The sequence below is a fragment of the Anabas testudineus genome, chromosome 21, assembly GCF_900324465.2.
Source record: "Anabas testudineus chromosome 21, fAnaTes1.2, whole genome shotgun sequence".
Taxonomy (NCBI): domain Eukaryota; kingdom Metazoa; phylum Chordata; class Actinopteri; order Anabantiformes; family Anabantidae; genus Anabas; species Anabas testudineus.
Window position 1 is genome coordinate 769,858 of NC_046629.1, and position 21,111 is coordinate 790,968.

Genomic DNA, 21,111 nt, shown 5'->3' on the forward strand with positions numbered 1-21,111 from the left:
AAACAGGCCTTTGGCACCGCTGTTTCCCAAAATCCCGACTCTGTTTGTGCCGCTGGTCATCACCCCTCCATCCTTCATCACATGTCTCATGTGCTTGTTTGTAATGTTGGTCACTTATTATCACAGCTTGAGGATAATCCAATCCTGGACATCATCATAACCATATATGTTAACACTAATAAGAATCCAAAGAAGCAAAGAGAGAACTCTAACTTTCATGCTGTAGTCTCTCCTCTCATGGAGTCATATTAATGTACTCTTATACATTTCTATTTACTTTACATTAGTATTTTATAAATTTTACAGGAAACAATGCACATTTTTTCAGGCAGATATCTAATCAAAATAACAACAAAGCACACAGGCAAGAATTACTTGTTATCCAACTCAAGGCATGCATATAATACTGATTGTTACTTCCCACTTCAGTTAACCTTAACTTTTTCAAAGTGTCAGTAAACTTTAGTGATTCAGTTCTACTTACTTAGGGGAAGTGTTTTAGAGGATTGGGTTATGGTCAAGAGTGAATTCAAGGTGTTCTGCTTTTGCATAAACTGTAAGTCGCTCTGAATGAGAGCGTCAGCTGCTTGCTCAAATGTCTTTATGTCCATTGTATGTCTTCCATTGACTCTGTCTGTTTCACTGTATACAACAATGGGAAACTGTTTCCATTTCATGGTCTCTGGGGTCTCTGAGATCTTCTGCTTGGTTTTCTCTAAAGTCTTGTTAAATCTCTGCAGAGCGTGACATCAAGGTTGTTCGCCCGCTGTACAGTGTGGAGGTCACAGAGACCGAGACGGCCAAGTTTGAAACTGAGATTTCAGAGGAAAATCTTCACGCCACCTGGAAACTGAAGGGAGAGGCACTCCATCCATCTCCTGTAAGATTAAAGAAATATACAAATAATAAATGCATCATTACCTTAAAAAAAAAAACACTAGTCCAGTAACATTAGTAACACTAATCCATTAGATGAAAATGTGGATGATTGTTTTCAGGATGTGGAGATCAAGGAGGAGGGAACCCGACACACATTGACCCTATTCAACTGCAAAATGGGCATGGCCGGAAGTGTGGACTTCGGGGCAGCGAATGCCAAATCCTCAGCTCAGCTCAGGGTCAAAGGTAACTGGCAGCTGAAATTCATCCTCTTGACAGACATTCACAATAATGTTTAGATTTTGGTTACAATTCCATAAATAAAACTGCCTGTTGTAGTGAACATGAATGCCAGCACAGTGTCTGTATTTGACTTGATTTAATAGCAGCACTTTGTTTTGTGTGTGTATTTCCTGGCTGACAGTTCATATCAGCAGAAAGAAACTACATAACGACATAATCAAACAAGAAAAATTCATTAATTAGTTTTCAGTACATATACAAAAAAGAAATGTGAAAGATCATGTTGCCAATGTTACTTGTAGGAAACCAGCTTGATTTTGTTGTCCAGGTAAAACTGCTTCAGTTCTGGCTTCTCGAGGCTGGTTTGAAACAAAATCTAGTTCAGAGGGCGGTTCGCGTTTTGGGTGAATTTCATTAATTAGCATGAAAACAAAACCACCATCCTACCAAGTCATTCCCCCTTCCATTAAATGAATTCTTTTAAATAAAAGAATAAATAATTCCACTGATGTACTGTGTGAAGAGAGGCAAACCATCAAACTGTTTACTCTCTAGTTTAAAGGGGGACAGCTGAGCTGCCAACAAAACTGTCAACCATGGAACCATGAAGCTCTTTACGGAGGTGGATTTTATTAAACTGCCTTTTTTGCAGAAATCTAGAACTTTCCTTTAGACAGATATCATGTTAAACAGCTGGATGAGCCAGCCCCCCTCAGTCTGCTGAAGTAGCTCTATCAGAGCAGATAGTGGCTGAAAGCTCTCTGATTAAACAGTCCAGCTCTCAGCTGGCTGTCACCTACTCTGCCAGACGTCTTTAACTGGCTGTTAAGGGGCTTTAAATCAGGCATTTGAGGAAGTCTGTTGTAAATACTTGATGCGGTTTGTTGATCCAAATAAACATACTGGATCCGAGCTGGGCCTGCAGTACAAAAACACCCGTTACAAGTCATCCTTATGAAACAGCAGCGTCTGAACCATCACGTTGTCACTTTCTGCAGAGTGACATGAGTACCTCCTGTGAGGAGCTCCACATTCTCCGTTTCCAGGAAAAATTCAGGCTGGTGATTGACAGGAGCAGATTTGCTGCCCCTGATGAGTTTGGTAGATGTGGGCTCTCAGCCAATCGGGACCCTCGGTTATTTTAGAAGCCACATGCCTTATCTAGAGCAAGTTTGCAGTGATTGGCGGGGGGAGGGCATGACCCCATCTGTCTCTGGTTTGTACCGGCCATACACATCTGACGGCAGGTCGAATGGTAATGAGCTCAGCCCCCCAGTGCCAAGTCTCAGGGTGGCTGGCTTCAGTTATCCTGAGGGCTTCCAGCGGCCTGCCTTCAGCTCAACCACACCATGAGGATTAGCCACTGAGGATTAGCCGTTTCTCTCTGGGGATTTTTGGATATACTGACCTGTTTAGGGGGGGACTAACCATGTCTTCTCCCCAACCCAAAGCCCGAGTGATCGGCCTGAAGAGGCCTCTGAAGGATGTCACCGTGACTGCTGGGGAGACCGCCACGTTCGAATGTGAGCTGTCATATGAAGGCATTGCTGTCGAGTGGTTCCTGGGGGGTACAAAGCTGGAACCAAGCGACCGAGTAAGTCCTAACACACCTGAGTGAGTCCTCACTAGTCTTTCTGTACTCCAAACAGGGATTTACGTCCTGAAACACATGACCAATTGACAGTCAGTTCCTGTTGAGTCCGGGTGGTTCTGGTCTGGGGTTTCCCTCTCCTTATGTACAGTTTACTTTGAACCAGGCTGCTCCATCTTCAGCTTGTCTTCATATAAGGCCCTGCTGGTGGAGGTTCAGGATTCCAGCAGAGCATTCGATCCCAGTTTTGAGATAACGCAGGCAGGAAAGCTGTTCTGCCCTGCAAGCGTTTCTGCAGGGTTATTTTTAACAGCTGCAGGAGGTTGAGACGCAGGGCAGGTGGCAACAGGAGCTATTTGACAGCTTCAGCTCTAAACTCACACGATGTGCTGTAACTGTTCCTGCATGTGTTGGAATCATTGAGGTTCTCTGTGAAATAACAGTAGAATAGAGCTTGGTGTGACCCTGAAATAAAACCCAGTCGTAACACAGGATCAGTTTGATGATCAGATGCAACCTGAGAACTGAGCTTTCCAAAGACACATGATCTCTCTCTGGGTTGTGCAACTGTGATTCACTGCATGTTACATATTCCACTTGAGTAGAGGTTCATGTGCTCAACCGTTTCAACAGATGATTTAATTCTTGTCGTCTGTCTTCACTTCACTAAAATGTTTCACTGTTCTAAGCTTTTCTTACTTTTACTGTTTCGACACAGAAATTATTACAAACCTGTTGAAACTAGATTAAATCAGAGGTATGGCCTTTAAATGCAGGTTTAAAGGCTGAAAGTTGAACTGCAAATGAAAGCTCTGAGACTCATCACCTCCTTTAGCTTCATGTTGAGTTTCACTGTGTAGAATTTGACTCAAATTGTGATTTTTTTTGGTGACTTTTATAAGATGTAGTAGCATAAAACTGAACAAACAGGATCAGTAAAACAATTAAAGTTGTCTCCTCCCGACATCAAAACACCTCCCAGCTGTTTTAACGTATGTGATGTGAATAAACAGTGAAACAGTGTTTTAGGTTGTAGATGAGAACATCATAACTAATCTGTTCTTACATTTTAAAACAACATAAGACACAGTTTCTAGTCTTTTTATTTAGACTTTGTTGCCTCTAATAGGTTTTAGGTAATTGACTTAGTAATTTAGTGTCCCATCACTAATTCCAAAATATTTGACCTTTACTGATCATCTAAAATGTACTAAAGCTCTGTTCTCAATAATAAGTGTAGCTGTAGAGACCCCGCAGTGTCTTTAAAAGGTTTTTTTCACTTTTGACTTTTATGGTGCTTGATCATGATATGATCTTGAAAATAGGGAATAGTAAATACAACAGGTTTAATCTCAGACATAGCACATTTTTAGTTCTTCTCAGTGAGTTATGTAGCTGTGGGCTCAGCAGCTCAGTGTGAAATACACAGGTGTCAGAGGTCACACGGTTTAAATCGGGGGAGGGAAAGCAGCTGCCTGCGTTCGTTTCAGCTGTCAGGGATCAGCTGACCGACTGTGGGTTGAAGATCTGGGAACACAATCAAAGTGTATGTCACCAAAAACCCCCAGTTTGGCTGACTCTGCTGTCGACCCGACAGGTATGCTGCAGGGCAGTAATCCCCAAACCACGGACTTCCTCGAAAAACCAAAATGTGGTTCTGCTAGTAGCTACTGTAAACCTATGACATGACTGAGCCAGCGTGTACGATATCATCCTTACAGACTCAGTTTTGGTAGTAATCACCTCAGTCACCCACCTGTAAGCCAATGCTAAACCCTCCAACTTTGTGACCCAGTTGAACTAGTTAGGCTGTGTTAAGGGAACATGACCTTTTTCAATCTGACAGGTATTTAAAAACAAAACTTTCAGAGAGACTGTGTTTAGGAAAAACCCTGAAAGACTCTGTTGAACCTGACAGGTGGTGCTGAAGGCGGAGGGTAAAGTCCACAGCCTGACTCTGCGAGACGTCCAGCTAAATGAAGCCGGACAAATTAAACTTGCTTCCAAAGACTTCCAGACTGAGGCCAGCCTCATCGTCAAAGGTAAGACAACGTCTGCTGATTTTACTGGACTCTGTTGATGATGTCAGAGTGTAGTGCAGCCTGAATGGATAGATTTTAAAAGAACAACAACGTGCTTCTCTCCTTAAGTGGTGATTTAGAGGCACCTGAAACCTACAGGTGTGCTGCATTGGAAGTTCTTCATTGGGTTATTTTATAAATAATGATGAGAAGCTAAATGGGAAACAGACTTCATTAACTGGTCAAGATCATCTCTTCATGTTAACACAACAATATCACATTAGACCCAGGACCCATTCAGAATGTCTTCAGGTTAGAGTGTTTAAGTTCTATTATTATTATTTGCTGACTTTTCTTCATGAGAGGAAACCTAAGGGCTTTGAGTGTTTTGATGTTGCTCTACTTTATCAGCCTAGTAACGAAACAACTACTGAATTGTTATGTGTCTTCAGAGCCACCGGTGGAGTTCACAAAGCCTCTGCAGGACCAAACGGTGGAGGAAGCAGCCACCGCCACTCTTGAGTGTGAAGTTTCCAGAGAGAATGCTGAGGTCAGATGGTTCAGGGACGGACAGGAGATCCGCAAGACTAAGAAGTACGAGATGATCGTTGACGGCCGCAAGAGAGCGCTGGTCATCCACGACTGCACTCTGGATGACTCAAAGACGTATGCTTGTGATGCTAAAGACTTCAAAACCTCCTGCTTCCTTAACGTTGAACGTAAGTTCAGAAATGGCAAAATAAAAACTTCTTCAATGAGTTCTGTGTTGAAGTAATGTTATGATCCCCAAGATGATTTAAATGACCTAAGTACAAACTAAAAACAGTAGTTACTTACGCAAACAAACTCTTCTTAGAACTAAAGGTACTGATACTTAAAATAACCCACCCTGTAAACCTCCCTCTCTTTATATCAACAGCTCCACATGTCGAGTTCACGAAGCCGCTCCATGATGTCGAGGTCAGAGAGAAGGAATCTGCCAGGTTTGAATGTGAGGTTTCCAGAGAGGACGTCAAGGTGAGCACACCTCTTCCTTTCATCTCAGGTAAACTGAATAACTGTGGAAAATCCTTTTCTGTGACCTTTTCTTTACTGTTGACTCACAGGTCCGCTGGTTCAAGGATGGAAGTGAGATCAGAAAGGGAAAGAAATACGAAATTATTGCACAAGGTTGTCAACACATCCTCATCATCCACAAGTCTGTGTTTGAAGATGAGGCTGAATATGAATGTGATGCAAAAACCTCCAAATCCTCCGGCATGCTCACTGTCGTAGGTAAGAAAGAATCTCATCAAATGATTAGTTCACTTTCCTGTTAAGCTTCTTTCACACAAGCATGGACACATCTTTCTGAAATACTGTTTCAACTTTTTTAAATGATAAGTTGAATGTGAAAATGGGTTCTTTCATGAATCTGACTCTGTAGTTGTGTTAGGATGGTTTTGAACATGTGTACAGAGGTTGTGAATCCGGTTGAATTTTCTGTTTCCTGACCTAAAACATGGTCATAAACCAGATAAAAGGAGGAAAATGACTCAATCTGAAATATTTGTGTGGGAAAGTTAACATGTAACACGTATCAAACTAAATATTGAGCAGCAGTTTGCTCACTCGGCTCCAGAATGTCTGTAATCATAGCTCAGCTGAGGTCTGACCTCGTGTCATCGCTGTATCTGTTTCTCTGGTTGCAGAGGAGGAGGCCAGGTTCACTAAGAACCTGTCTAACGTGGAGGGAACTGAAACAGACAGTGTGAAGCTGATCTGCGAGGTCTCCAAACCCAGTGCTGATGTAACTTGGTACAAGGGAGACGAGGAGCTGCCAGAGGGCGGCCGCTATGAGCACATTGTGGACGGGAAGAGGAGGATCCTTTTAATCCAGGACCTGAAGCTGGCTGATGCTGGAGAGTACAACTGCAGGCTGAGTCCCAGCATTAGAACTACCGGAAACCTCAAGATTAATGGTATGACGAGAAAAATGTACCAAAGTGCGGAACTGTTCCTAATAAACAACTAAATAACAACTTTAATGTGCTTAAAGACAGTAGAAATGAGCAAATGTAATAATTAAAAAGAAGGTGTTCATTAAAATGGACATGCCTTTTCTCTTTTGCCTGTTTTGTTCTGGAGAATATAAAAGACACTGTACCCAGTGCAGGGGAAGAGCACCTGTTCTCTAAAGTCTCAAAAATATGTGATTTACACAATGATCAACCTGGAAACTAACAGAGAGACCTACTGTCTACCTCAGGCTTAGATGATCACAGTCAGCAAAAATGACAGACAGTGACTTTTTAATGGTGTTAATTATTAAAGAAAGGATCAAATAAATATTAATAAATACATTATAATAAAAATAAATTAGTTTCCTTCTAGTCCAGAGTAAAGTAGCACATGAAAGCAGCTCTAACCTGTGACATCTCCTGTTGTTTCAGAACTGGCTGCTGAGTTCATCTCCAGGCCTCAGAGCCAGGAGGTGGTGGAGGGCGAGAAGGCCGAGTTCACCTGCTCCGTGTCCAAGGAAACCTATGAAGTCAAATGGCTGAAAGACAACACAGAGCTGGAGGCGGGAGACAAATACCACATGGTCAGTGACGGCAAGAAGAGAATTCTGGTCGTACAGAACTGCGAGCTCAAAGACGAGGGCGGATACGTGGTGATGATCGGATCGACCAGAGCCAGCGCGAGCCTCACTGTGCGCGGTAAGCGTCATCCACAGATCATCCACACTCATTATATGTAAAGTCCTTGAAAAAACACCCGGTGGGAAGAGTGACAAAGTCACTTTGACTTTTGAAAACAGAAATGACCCTTGTCAGTAAATGTGCTAATTTACAATTTAATTTTTAGCTTTGAAACTATAATAATGAATACTTTATTGATCCTCTTGGGGAAATTGTGTTGACAACTGCCAGACAGTACATGTCGGCACTACTACTGGGTTTCAGTGTCTTGTCCAAGGACAACTCAGCAAGTAGCCAGGAGGAACCGGGAATCAAACCACTCACCCTGGGGTTCGTAGGCGAATCCTCTACCGCCGGAGCTACTGCCGCCCAAACTATCCTCGTAGCTTAAAAATGGGGAGCTGTTTGTGTTAAAATATTTCTGCTGCTTTACGTCCTAAGTTTAGTCTTTATACACAAGTTCACACTGAGCCTATGACATGTTCACTTATTACTGTCTCTGAATGTTGTCCTGCAGAGAAGCTGAGGATCATCACGCCACTGAAGAACACAGAAGCCAAAGAAGGTCAGGAGGTGGTCCTGAACTGCGAGGTGAACCAAGAGGGAGCGAAGGCTAAATGGCTGAAGAACGAGGAGACGCTGTTCGAGAGCAGCAAGTATGTGATGGTCCAGAGAGACAATGTCTTCTCCCTGAGGATCAGAGATGCCCAGAAGGGAGACGAAGCCAACTACAGCATCAACCTGACCAACCAGAGAGGAGAGCAGGCCAAGAGCTCTGGCAGCCTTAGTGTCAAAGGTCAGTGGTCCACAGTGATGGGTTTCTGTCTGTGCTGGAGTGGAGGTGGGTTTAGGGAAAACATACTAGATGTATGTTCAGCTACAGAACAAATGAGCTCTAAAAGTTTGGTTCCTGCTGTTAAGTGTATAAAACTTCAGAATGAAAAATTAAATTAAATTAAATGAATATAAGTGAGAATTCAAAGAGCAACATGCATGAATAGATTTTTCCAAAGTTCTATAAACTGAAAGTAGACAGTCATAAATCCTGACACTTTACTGTGCACTTCTCTGACCTCTGAGTTCCTTCTGTAGATTTAACGTTTGCATTCAGTCGGTTTTTGTATTGAACATGTGTTTGTTGTGTCGTTGTTCAGAGGAGAGTCTGAGGATCGTGGTTCCTCTGGAGGACGTCGATACTCAGGAGAAGAAGACTGTCAGCTTCTCCTGTAAAGTCAACAGACCCAACGCCACTCTCAAGTGGATGAAGGGCAGTGAGGAGATCACCTTCAACAAGCGCGTCGTCTACAGAGTCGACAAAGAAAAACACACACTGACCATCAAAGACTGCACGCTGGCGGATGAAGGCGAGTATACGGCTGTGGCTGGAGACAGCAAGTCCACTGCCGAGCTGATCATCAGCGAGGCCCCGACAGACTTCACTATGCACCTGAAGGACCAGACCATCACAGAGTTTGACAACGCAGAGTTCACATGCAAACTGACCAAAGAGAAAGCTGAAGTCAAATGGTACCGAAACGGACGGGAGATCAGAGAAGGACCAAGGTACGTCACCACATTTAAAAGTGGCAGCACACCAGATAATAGCTCTGGTGTGCTATTATCTGGTTTAATCAGACAGAAGGAGGCCGCATCTGAACTCTGGTTCCTTCACACTTCAAAGAAGTTTGATAGTTTCAAACTGCATGTTAAAATTTGAACGTCACAAAAGGAAACACAACTTCCCTTAATCTCTAATGTTAACCTAAAGTACGCCTATTTTACTATTTCCTGTTCCCCAAACTAACATAGTAAGTTACTAATGTAACTTAAAGTGACTGAATAACCCTCTTTCTTGTTCCAGATACACATTTGAAAAAGATGGAAAAATGTGCACCCTGCGGATCAAGGAGTGCAGACCGGATGATGAGTGTGAATATGCCTGTGGTGTGGATGAGAAGAGATCCAGGGCTAGGCTCTTTGTTGAAGGTGAGGTCTCTCAGATTGACTCTGGATTAACTGCAGTTTCTGGATGCCCTCTTTATACATCTCTTTCTGGCCTACAGAGATCCCAGTGGAGATCATCAGACCCCCACAGGACGCATTCGAGCCTCCAGGCTCAGATGTCGTGTTCGAGGTGGAGCTCAACAAAGACAGAGTGGAGGTCAAATGGTTGAGAAACAATATGACGGTCGTTCAGGGAGACAAATACCAAATGATGAGTGAGGGTAAAGTCCACAGACTGCAGGTCTGTGAGATCAGACCTCGAGACCAGGGAGAGTACAGGGTCATGGTCAAAGACAAAGATGCCAAAGCCAAGCTGGAGCTGGCAGGTGAGAGCTCACCCACAAAAACACCTGTGTCACTGTCGATTTTATTAATTGTCATCAGAGATTTGTCCCTTGTGAGGTTGTTGAGCCGCTCTTCAATCTTTTAGTCTTTTTTTAAAAGTGATGCCAAGAGATGGATTTAAGATTTTAAGATGGATTTAAGATCTACCTGCCATGAATGTGGTTGGAAAGTTTTTGTTTTTGTATGAAACATTGGTGCAGTGTCATATGCATGAATGTGATTTCATGAATGAACATTGGTGATTAGATGTTTAATGTTGTTTCAGCTGCAGCAGCTTTATGAGAACAAAAAACCTTAACAACCACAGACCTCTACATGCTTGGCAGAAAACAACAGGCAGACACAATCAGATAGCAGCTGGTGAACTTAGTGCAACATTTAGCAGCTACTGGTCAGATATTTCCTTCAGGATGTGGTGGAGACCAAACACAGAGCTTAAAAAGACAGAATGAATCATCTTTTACCTGCTGGATCCTAAGTTCAGCATTTTAACTTATTAGGGGTTGTCTTGTACTAAGTACTTGTTTCTGCTGAAAGCTAGTGGAGCTATTTAATTAAAACATGATGACTTGTTGCCTCTGACTAAGATCACTGTTCATTCCTCCTTTTTATGCTCCTGCAGCTGTGCCCCAGATAAGGACCACAGACCAGAGCTACATCACAGATGCTGGGAAGCCAGTCGTCTTGGCCGTCCCGTACAGCGCCTACCCACAGGCCGAGGCTGAGTGGTTGTACGACAACCTGAGTCTGCCCAAAGAAAACATCTACACCTCCGCTGACCACACAGAGTATCGGCTGAAGGACCCCAAAAAGTCTGACGAGGGCCGCTACAAGATCATCATCAAGAACAAACATGGATTGGGAGAAGCCTTCATCAACCTAATGGTCATTGGTGAGTTCTCTGAAGAAACAGTTCACTAACCTTCTGATCAACTAAAGCCGCTCTGTAATGAAGAGAAGTAACTTATCCACTGATGTTATTCTAAAATACTGGATACTTCACGATTTAATACATTTGTCCATTTTTAGACGTTCCCGGACCAGTGAAGAACCTGCAGGTGGTCGACACTGCCGATGGCGAGGTCAGCCTGGCATGGGAGGAACCTGAGAGCGACGGTGGCAGCAAGGTAATCAGCTACACGGTGGAGAGACGGGATGTGAAGCGTAAGACCTGGACTCTGGCCACTGATCACGCAGAGAGTCCCGAGTACACAGTGACTGGCCTTCAGAAGGAATCCTTGTACCTGTTCAGAGTCTGTGCCAGAAACCGGGTCGGCAGCGGACCCAATATAGAGACCGACAAACCTGTGCAGGCCAAGAACAAATTTGGTAAGACTTACTTAGTATCCTGGTGCGTTTTAATTTACTATGGGCGTGTAACTAGAGTACTTGTGATGAATGATCATCAATACAGATAATCCAATACAAGATATCTACAAAATTATATGTTATTATTGTGACATTATTATTATGAAATATTCTTATTATTATGTTGTTAAACTATAATATATAATATTTAAACACTTTTGAACAAATACTTTTACTTGAGGATATTTTTCCACCACTGTCTGTCTAAGACATGTAATAGTGAGCAGTTGTCATCTGTCACATGAAGAAATGCTAAGAAAAATATCACGTCAGATATTGAAACTACTTTTCCTCCAGCCTCATTATTACACAGCATGAATTCCATTATTGAAAGTTAAACTAATAAAAAATGGAACAAACTTGTTTAATTGTTTATCATGATTTAGATGTTCCTGATGCACCTCTAAATGTGATTGTGGGAAATGTCACCAAATTTGGCTGCACTGTCTCCTGGGAGCCCCCTGAGTCAGATGGAGGCTCTCCAATCACCTCCTACATCATCGAGCTGCGCGACAGGACGTCTGTGAAGTGGTCGCCCGTCCAGGTGTCTAAAGCCGATGAGCTCACTGCAATCGTTAACGATGTTATTGAGAATAAAGAGTACATCTTTAGAGTGAAAGCCGAGAACAAAGCCGGTGTCGGAAAGCCCAGCGCTGCCTCCCAGCCCGTCAAGATCATGGATCCCATCGGTGAGTTGGGTCGTCATAGTGACTGGTCAGTAAAAAAAAAAGGGTGCAGACACAGTAGTTCCACGTCAGCTAAACTTTTCATACAGCCAGGTGAAACATAAAATATCTATCAACTTTACAGAAACAAAAGCAATTCAGCAGTAACTTCGAGTGCATCCAGACGAGTGTCATTGCGTGTTATTTTTGTCTCTCTCCCGCAGAGCGTCCCAGCCCTCCTCTGAACCTGTCCTGGCAGGACCAGAACAAGAGCTCAGTGCAGCTCACCTGGGACACTCCTCTAAAGAATGGAGGCAGCATTATCACTGGATACATCATTGAGCGCTGCGAGGACAGCACAGACAAGTGGCTTCGCTGCAACGCCCGTCTCTGCCCGGACCTCTTTTACAAGGTACAGATAACAATCTAGATCAATCCAGTAGAAGCATGATAGGGACCAGATACAGCTCAGGGTTTATTCTCATCCAGTAAATACTGTGAAACAAAGTTGTACAGATTAAATGAATACAAGAAAAAAAGTGTGTGAATATTCTTTTTGATCACGTTTGTTTCATAGTAGTTTAAGCTAACAGTCCCCATCAGATTGTTTCTCTCAAATTCCACTCACACACAGATTTTATTTTTTTATTTTTACCTCTGTAACTTTAACTTTTTATCTTTTTATTTCAGGTGTCTGGTCTGAAGTACGGCAGCAAGTACAACTACAGAGTGTTTGCTGAAAATGCCGCAGGAGTCTCAGACCCTTCAAACATCATCGGACCACTGCTGGCTGACGACCCACACTGTGAGACAAACAACGCCTTGTGTTTTTAATTGAGAAGATTTTTAGTGAGATACTAATAATTTTTATGGAAAATTGAAAACTCTCTGTTCTACAGTCGCACCAACTTTCGACTTGAGTGCTTTCAAAGACGGCCTGGAGGTGATCGTCCCTCAGCCTCTCACCATCAGAGTCCCCATCACCGGATATCCAACCCCTGTTGCTAAGTGGACCTTCGGAGAGAAGGAGCTGACCAGCGCTGATGAGCGCGTCACACTGACCACCAGGCCAACATTTGCCGAACTAATTGTCACACCAAGCATCCGACCAGACAAAGGCACCTACAGCCTGCAGCTGGAGAATGACGTCACATCTGTCTCTGGAGATATTGATGTCAATGTCATCGGTGGGCCATAAAAACTATTTTCAAATCTAGAACAGACCTGAAGTTTGAATAATTACTTACCCAAGATGAAGTAGTTTGTTAGTTTTTGTTAAATCATCATTGTCCCTGTCCTCCAGCATCACCCAGTGCTCCAAAAGACTTCAAAGTCCTGGAGGTGACCCGGCAGCACGTCCACCTCAGCTGGGAGGCTCCAGAGCACGATGGAGGAAGTCCTCTGACAGGCTACCAAGTGGAGAAACGCGATGTGTCACGCAAGACCTGGGTGAAGGTGTGACAGTAACCTCTAAACAACTGATGATGCCATTAACTGTTAGAAGTTTAGAGTAGGAGTTTGAAAATGAAAATGCTTGTGTTGTAAAGTAACAAAACCCTCCATTTAGATATGGTAGAAAAAGTGTTTTTAACGAAGTTACCAATGACGCCAGCATCACTACACAGCAATAAACCACTTATTGAGATGAACACTAATCATTTCAAACTCTGTCCCTCTTTCCTGACCCTCAGGTGGTCACAGGTATCCAGGACCTGGAGTTCACTGTCACAGACGTGGTTGAAGGGAAGGAGTATCTGTTTAGGGTCACTGCCTGCAACAAGTGTGGACCAGGAGAGCCGGCGTACATTGACGAGCCTGTCAACGTCTCTTCTCCTGCAAGTGAGCCAAACCAAGGGCTGAAGCTTCTCAAATTAGATTAGTTTTTATTGTTAACTTTTATTTTTTGTTATTTTCAACCAAATCTTTAGATATAGTGAAAAGGTATTTTTTGTATTTTAATTGCTTTGGTTTATGTAAGTTTTGGATTTGTAGCTTAATGGAGATGTATGCATATGTTGTTTGTGTGTGGCTTTTCTTCTTCTTATTATTACTATGTTTTGTGCACACAGTCGCTGTGTCAGTGTTTTATTACTCCACATTTTGAATAGGCAGTGCACTCTCTCGACACTCTGTCTTCTTTCTTTTCCAAATGTAGTACTTCAACAACAGAGTCCCAAAAAACATTCTAATCCCTCCACATCATTTCTTCTCTAGCGGTACCTGACCCACCAGAAAACCTCAGGTGGAGAGACAAGTCAGCCAGCGGCATCTTCCTGACCTGGGAGCCGCCGAAGTACGATGGTGGAAGCAGCATCAAAGGCTACAACGTGGACCGCTGCCAGAGAGGAACAGATAAGTGGGAGCCCTGCGGAGATATGGTGCCTGACCTGAAATGCCAGGTGACGGGTCTGACTGAGGGCCAGTGGTATTCCTATAGAGTCCGAGCACTGAACCGCCTGGGAGCCGGCCAACCATGCAAGGCCACAGACGAGATCCAGGCTATTGATCCAATAGGTACCCTGAAAGTTTTCCTGAATGCACTGAGGAAGATTAGCCACGATTGATTATTAAGTAAAACTAATCTGAATGAGCTCAGCTCCAGGAAGACAATGACATTTATGTTTAGTTGCAGCCTAACTAGACTAACTAGTCACTTTTTTAACCTGCTCAATTTAACAAAAACCTAAATGTGATTATTAAAGACGAACACTGATGAGAGTTCGTCACACAGTGTAAAACAAATGGAGGTGTGTGATATTTAATAATGTTCAACAAACTGGTTGGAAAAGTTCAGATTAACTTACTTTTCACCAAACGTCCTGTTAAACATCTTCTAATATATAAATTCTGGCCAACTCCTCGTTATTTTCCATGCAGAACCTCCACAGATCCATCTGGATGCCAAACTGCTTGCTGGTCTAACTGCTAAGGCTGGCAGCAAGATCGAACTGCCCGCAGAGGTGACGGGTAAGCCAGAGCCAAGGGTGAAGTGGACCAAGGCCGACCTGGTCCTTAAACCAGATGACAGAGTGTCCATTGAGACCAAGCCGGGGCATTCCACTGTAACCATTGCCAAGACGGTGAGAGATGACAGCTCCACGTATATTATTGAGGCAACCAATGTCAGCGGTCGAGCCACTGCCACCGTGGACGTCAACATCCTCGGTGAGACAGGAAATAAATAACAAATACTGTTTTAATTATTACTTTCTTAGTTTCGGCTCAATTCAATTCAATTTACATCTTCCTCACACAGATAAGCCTGGTCCTCCAGCAGCCTTCGACATCTCTGAGATCACCAACGAGTCCTGCTTCCTTTCCTGGAACCCACCGCGAGACGATGGAGGCTCCAGAGTTACTAACTATATTGTTGAGCGCCGTGCGGCTGATAGCGAGATCTGGCATCGACTGTCCTCCACCATTAAACAGACCACGTACAAAGCTGTGGGTTTGGTCAAGTTCAAGGACTATATCTTCAGAGTCTTTGCTGAGAACCAGTTTGGTGTTGGCCCATCAGCAGAACACCCACCTATCACTGCCAAATACCCCTTTGGTAGGTCACATTACCATAGGACTGAGGTTAATCAATGAATTAGTTTACTTAATGGAAAATATTGCTTTGCTGCTGAAAACTGCAGCTGGCTAAATTAATATAGCGTAAAGACTGAGCGTTCCAGGAAACACCTAGCTCTGGGTTACAAATTTTAGAATTAGTGTATGTTGTGTTTATAGGGGACTGCTCTATCAGCTGAGCTACTTTGGTGTGTGTCAGCATATGGTTAAGAGTAGCTAACCTCATCCCTCCTGTCCTCAGACACTCCTGGAGCTCCTTACAAACTGGAGGGTTCAGATATCAGCAAGGACTCTCTCACTCTGAACTGGCTGGAGCCTGATGAGGACGGAGGAAGTCCCATCACTGGATACTGGGTGGAGAGATATGAACCTGACCACGATAAGTGGATCAGGTGCAACAAGCTGCCCGTCAAAGACACAAACTACAGGTGAGTCTAACGAGTGAGTCTGAAGTCTGATCTAAGTTTTACTCAGAGTTTACGTGTTTTAGTACACTGTGCTGAAGTGATGTGTTTTCCTCTGCAGAGTGAAAGGTCTTCCCACCAGGAAGAAGTACAAGTTCAGAGTCTTGGCTGAGAATCTAGCAGGCACTGGAAAACCCAGCAAGGAGACAGACCCGATCCTTGTCAAAGATCCTATTGGTACATAGCATTAGCTTATTACCACTTGTTGTATATGGGAATCTAAAGTCCTTTCAGGGTGGTAAAAACATCATGGCTGTTCCTCTTCTAGATCCTCCATGGCCTCCTGGTAAACCAACAGTGAAGGATGTGGCCAAGACTTCCTGCTTCCTGATGTGGACCAAACCAGAGCATGATGGTGGAGCAAAAATTGATGGTTACATCATTGAGATGCTGAAGAGTGGCACAATGGATTGGATTCGTGTGGCAGACAACATCACCTTCCTGGAGTATTTCCTGAAGGGTCTGATGGAGAAACAGGAGTACTCGTTCAGGGTGCGAGCTGTTAATATGGCCGGAGAGAGCGACCCCAGCGAGCCCAGTGACCCAGTGCTCTGCAAAGAGAGACTCAGTAAGAAAAGCTAATTGCACTGAAGTACACAATCTTGTCAAATGATGATGTAGATTACTTGTGTGATAGTCTAGTCTAAATTTTGAAACAGTGCAGACACATTAAAGTAATGCTCTAGAACAAGCAGAACATGTAAAAACTGGTGTTCATAAAGAACAGACTAAACATATGTCATCCATCAACAAAACTGCTGCTGAACATCTCTGCTGTGAAACAGACACAGCACATTATATCAAACTGTGAATGAGCTGTAAAACATGCTGTGTCAAAATTATGCTCTAGAACACACAAAGATGCCCTCATTGTACACGACAAACAAAACAAAACATGACAAACTGCTCCACAGCAGATATGTAAAAAAAACAACAACCCTGACACAAGTCCAGACTTAAATTTACAGCCGATGTTTGCAATGATTAAATCTTTATTGGACTCTCCTCAGACCCTCCTACTGCTCCTCGCTGGTTGGAGGTTGTTGACATCAGCAGGAACAGCGCAGATTTGAAGTGGAACTTCCCAGAACGTGATGGAGGTTCTCCCATCACCAACTATGTGGTGGAGAAGCGTGATGTCAGGCGTAAAGGCTGGCAGGCAGTGGACACCACAGTCAAGGAACTGAAATACACTGTCACGCCACTCAATGAAGGATCTCTGTACGTGTTCCGTGTTGCTGCAGAGAACGCTGTGGGTGTGGGACCGTTCTGTGAGCTGGAGGACTCTGTACTGGCCAAAGACACTTTCAGTAAGTATTAAGTAGTAAGAATTTTAGTCACATATACTGTGATGAAAGATTTTAATCAGCAAGATAATGTATTTTTTTAATTTCAGCTACTCCCGGGCCACCGTACGCCCTTACTGTAAATGCAGTGACCAAAAGATACGTGGACCTGCAGTGGGAGGCACCTAAAAACGATGGCGGCAGACCCATCCTCAAGTCAGTGTTTACATCTACATCAAACACACATTAAAAAATATTAACCATGTTATCGTTTGTAGGTTTTTGCTCACCAACATGACAAAGTTCGAACTTTGTTCCATTTATCTTGTAGTTCTATGATTTGTATTAATTTTTACAGTAAGATTTGTTCAGCATGAACCATTAGTCCTGTGTAGTGGCAGTACCTTCCTCTAGTTCCTCATACTAGCTTTTTAATTTTGCTGACAAGTATTTCAAATAAATATCATTTAAATTAACTAGACACTATAAAACTCCTTCAGACTCTGGAAACAAATCTCCACCTTAAAAAGTATACTTTTCTGTTGCCAGTACTGCCTGTTATAAACTCATAACAGGATCATAAAAAGTGAAAGGTACCTACCTTTCAGGTTTTCTCTTGCAGGTTTTTTCCTCAGTGTGCTGAGTATGAAGGTGTGCCAACCTTTCAATCTTATTACACCGTAGGTATTGCATTGAAAAGAAGGAGAAGCTTGGAACCCGCTGGGTGAAATGCGCAAAGACCTCTGGTCCAGACTGTAAGTACAGAGTCACAGATGTCATTGAAGGAACAGAGGTTCAGTTCCAGGTCTGCGCTGAGAATGAGGCTGGTGTCGGACACCCAAGTGAACCCACCGAGATCCTCACTATTGAAGATCCAACTGGTTAGTCCAGTAACAAATAGCATAGTGAAGTGAAAGACCTCTAAATTTTAAACTGTACAGAGCATAAATGTCTGCATTTCGTCCTCTTCAGGTGTCCCATCACCGCCCATTGAGCTGCATGTGACCGGAGCCAGCCGGGACTTCCTGTCCATCGCTTGGAAGCCTCCTCAGAGGGATGGCGGCTGCCCCATTACGGGCTACCACATTGAGATGTGTGAGGCAGGAACTGAGAAGTGGATGAGGGTCAACTCTCGTCCAGTGAAAGAGCTGAAATACCGCGTGGAGGAGGGCCTGGTCCCTGAGAAGGAGTACATCCTGAGAGTGAGGGCCATCAACTTTGTTGGAGTCAGCGAACCTTCTGACATCTCAGAGAATGTATTTGCCAAAGACTCTGATTGTAAGAACTTCTGACACCATCCTTAAAATATCATGTTTCTTATTCAAACTTCTGTTAATAATTGGCAATAATATGTGATTTTTTTTTTTTTTTGTGTGTGTGTTCAGGTAACCCCACATTGGAGTTCCAAACCCTGGACCTGGTTGTTGTGGAGACAGAGAAGCTGCACATCCCAGTTCCCTTCAGAGCTGTCCCCTCACCAAGAATCACCTGGCACAAAGACGGCAAGGAGCTGAAGGCAGACGAACGTGTTGGCTTCAGGTCAGTGTGGCAGAAAGAGTGAATCATTATACTGGAGAAACTGCAACCAGAGAATTTTAGAAAACTACAAGAAGTTTGTATCTGTAGTTAAATATACCTGTTTTACTTAACAGGAAGGAATATACGTCCTGTCACTTGGAGGTTGAAAGCAGCCTTCACGCTGATGCCGGAGTGTACAAAGTGACTCTAGAGAACAAACTCGGAGCTGCCAGTGCTACCATCAACGTCAAAGTCATTGGTACGCAATTCCACTTTTGACTGAGTGCAGTTTTGACATTGCCACACACAGGAGCAGCACATCATGTTATAACATGCCTGTTTCTCTGTCTTCAGGTCTTCCTGGTCCCTGCAAGGAGATTGTGGCCTCTGAGATCACAAAAAGCTCCTGTAAAGTGACCTGGGATCCTCCAGACTATGACGGCGGCACCCCAATTCTTCACTATGTCCTGCAGGTCTGAGAAGCCAACATGTTTCAGCTACAGTGACTGTTTTGAATCTGACATCAGAGACTCAAAAACGCATTTAGATTGTAAGTTAATTTTATTTCTGTGTGCCTGCAGCGGCGTGAGGCTGGCAGGAGGACATATGTCAACATGATGTCTGGAGAGAACAAGGTGAGCTGGCCCGTCAAAGACCTCATCCCCAATGGCGAGTACTACTTCAGAGTCCAGGCCGTCAACAAGGTTGGAGGAGGAGAGTTCATTGAACTCCGCAACCCAGTCATTGCTGAGGACCAGAAACGTAAGCATGTTGACTTCGTGACTCAGAGATGATGTATTAACAGACATCCAGCTTTTTAAACTGTGAGATTTGTGTATATAGGATGCTGGGTGTATTTAAAGAAAGCCATCAGAATGTGGAGTTTTTTTGTCCAAAAAGTAATCTAATTGAAATATGACTCCCGTCTCAGATGCTCCTGACCCACCAGTGGACGTGGAGACCCACAACCCCACTTCCAGTACCATCACGCTGACCTGGAAGCCTCCAATGTACGACGGTGGCGCCAAGATCATGGGCTACATCCTGGAGAAGCAGCAGAAGGGCGAAGACAAGTGGGAGAGATGTAACGACTTCCTGGTGCCTGTCCTGTCCTACACTGTCAAAGGCCTGACGGAGGGCAAGAGCTACGCCTTCAGAGTCAGAGCCGAAAACGCTGCAGGGATCAGTGAGCCATCACGCAGCACATTGTTCGTCAAGGCCTCGGATGTCATCAGTAAGTATGATGTCAGCTCCTGTTTTATATTCAGTGTAAGACAACATTATTTTAATGAAGTTGAATGTAGCATAATAAGTATAATCATATATAGGACATTTCTACGCATATTTTCTGCTTTTCTCAAAGTTTACACTTTAAGAAAAGCAGGCTGACTTTCTGCTGAATAGCCAATTTTTTCCATTGTTTCTTTTACTAACTTGTTTTATAACTTAGAAGGCATCATGCTGCCAGCTAAACTTTTTCTTTATTTTGCTTTTTTTTTCAGATCCTCCAAAGGTCTTCCTGAGCGGCAGCCTGCAGTCCGGTCTCAGTGTGAAGCGAGGCTGCGAGATCTGCCTGGACGCCAACATTTCTGGTGCGCCATACCCAGAGATCACCTGGTACTGGAATAATCAGGTGATTCGGCCTGAGCCCCTCCGCAAGAGGCCTGAAAGACCCCTGAGGAAGAAGGTTGAGAAGAAGGAGGAGGAGAAAAAGGAGAAGGAAAAGAGGGAAGAGGGTGAGGCAGAGAAGAAAGAGGTGAAGGAAGGAGAGGAGAAGAAAGAGGAAGAGAAGAAGGAGGAGGCTGCTGAGCCAGAGGTGGAGGAACCAGACTACCCAACGATAAATGAGCGTCTAACAATCAATAACAGTCGCAAGGGTGTGTCCTCTGTTATCGTCAGGGACTCAGTCCGGGCCGACCACGGTGTCTACATGGTGAAAGTGGAGAACGATCATGGTATCGCATCTGCATCCTGTGAAGTCAACGTGCTGGGTAAGAAATATTTTTTATTCAGTTTCATTCCATTGAGTTTTAGTTTTCTCTAATTCTGTGGTGTCTTGTGCTTAATGTAGTTATACATTTACATAACTTGAGTATTTAACAGGACTGAAAGCCTTCACATTTTCCTTCGGGGGAGTTTTTAATTTCTTCATGGATTGTACACACAAGGTACAAAGTACATCTTGGTCTTGGTCTATCTAAGTAAATAAACCAAATAAAGGATTTAGTGATAGCACATATGTGTTGTTAGCATGATCTCAAAAGCTGAACTCCAAATAATCCAACTGCTAAAGTTAGTTGTATTGCAGGGTACTGTGGGTATCTGGCCTGATTAATATGTTAGAGTGCTGTTCTTGTATCCAACCTCATATACACAGTGAGTTCATGAGGTCCATTAAAAAGTGTGTGACAGTGATCTCACAGCAATTCCTGTTAGTCACTGCTCTAAACATATTTCTAACCAAAAGAAAGAA

General features: G+C 43.6%; 1 protein-coding gene across 1 annotated transcript in view; it reads left to right on the forward strand.

The window, feature by feature from the left end:
- The window catches only part of ttn.2 (titin, tandem duplicate 2), a 195,467-nt gene that overhangs the window by 95,259 nt on the left and 79,097 nt on the right, over positions 1 to 21,111 (forward strand). The window contains exons 104-140 of the mRNA XM_026376595.1: positions 741 to 880; positions 999 to 1,125; positions 2,574 to 2,716; positions 4,632 to 4,755; positions 5,187 to 5,453; positions 5,654 to 5,751; positions 5,841 to 6,009; positions 6,426 to 6,695; positions 7,167 to 7,433; positions 7,933 to 8,211; positions 8,570 to 8,978; positions 9,277 to 9,401; positions 9,479 to 9,745; positions 10,387 to 10,656; positions 10,794 to 11,093; positions 11,519 to 11,821; positions 12,022 to 12,209; positions 12,488 to 12,602; positions 12,697 to 12,984; positions 13,101 to 13,252; positions 13,489 to 13,636; positions 14,012 to 14,311; positions 14,675 to 14,962; positions 15,054 to 15,350; positions 15,612 to 15,798; positions 15,896 to 16,011; positions 16,103 to 16,402; positions 16,845 to 17,144; positions 17,231 to 17,336; positions 17,805 to 18,001; positions 18,093 to 18,398; positions 18,506 to 18,659; positions 18,773 to 18,897; positions 18,993 to 19,111; positions 19,220 to 19,400; positions 19,570 to 19,872; positions 20,141 to 20,629. Coding sequence (XP_026232380.1) covers positions 741 to 880; positions 999 to 1,125; positions 2,574 to 2,716; positions 4,632 to 4,755; positions 5,187 to 5,453; positions 5,654 to 5,751; positions 5,841 to 6,009; positions 6,426 to 6,695; positions 7,167 to 7,433; positions 7,933 to 8,211; positions 8,570 to 8,978; positions 9,277 to 9,401; positions 9,479 to 9,745; positions 10,387 to 10,656; positions 10,794 to 11,093; positions 11,519 to 11,821; positions 12,022 to 12,209; positions 12,488 to 12,602; positions 12,697 to 12,984; positions 13,101 to 13,252; positions 13,489 to 13,636; positions 14,012 to 14,311; positions 14,675 to 14,962; positions 15,054 to 15,350; positions 15,612 to 15,798; positions 15,896 to 16,011; positions 16,103 to 16,402; positions 16,845 to 17,144; positions 17,231 to 17,336; positions 17,805 to 18,001; positions 18,093 to 18,398; positions 18,506 to 18,659; positions 18,773 to 18,897; positions 18,993 to 19,111; positions 19,220 to 19,400; positions 19,570 to 19,872; positions 20,141 to 20,629 — 8,217 coding nt within the window. The remainder of the gene's footprint in view (positions 1 to 740; positions 881 to 998; positions 1,126 to 2,573; positions 2,717 to 4,631; positions 4,756 to 5,186; positions 5,454 to 5,653; positions 5,752 to 5,840; positions 6,010 to 6,425; positions 6,696 to 7,166; positions 7,434 to 7,932; positions 8,212 to 8,569; positions 8,979 to 9,276; positions 9,402 to 9,478; positions 9,746 to 10,386; positions 10,657 to 10,793; positions 11,094 to 11,518; positions 11,822 to 12,021; positions 12,210 to 12,487; positions 12,603 to 12,696; positions 12,985 to 13,100; positions 13,253 to 13,488; positions 13,637 to 14,011; positions 14,312 to 14,674; positions 14,963 to 15,053; positions 15,351 to 15,611; positions 15,799 to 15,895; positions 16,012 to 16,102; positions 16,403 to 16,844; positions 17,145 to 17,230; positions 17,337 to 17,804; positions 18,002 to 18,092; positions 18,399 to 18,505; positions 18,660 to 18,772; positions 18,898 to 18,992; positions 19,112 to 19,219; positions 19,401 to 19,569; positions 19,873 to 20,140; positions 20,630 to 21,111) is intronic.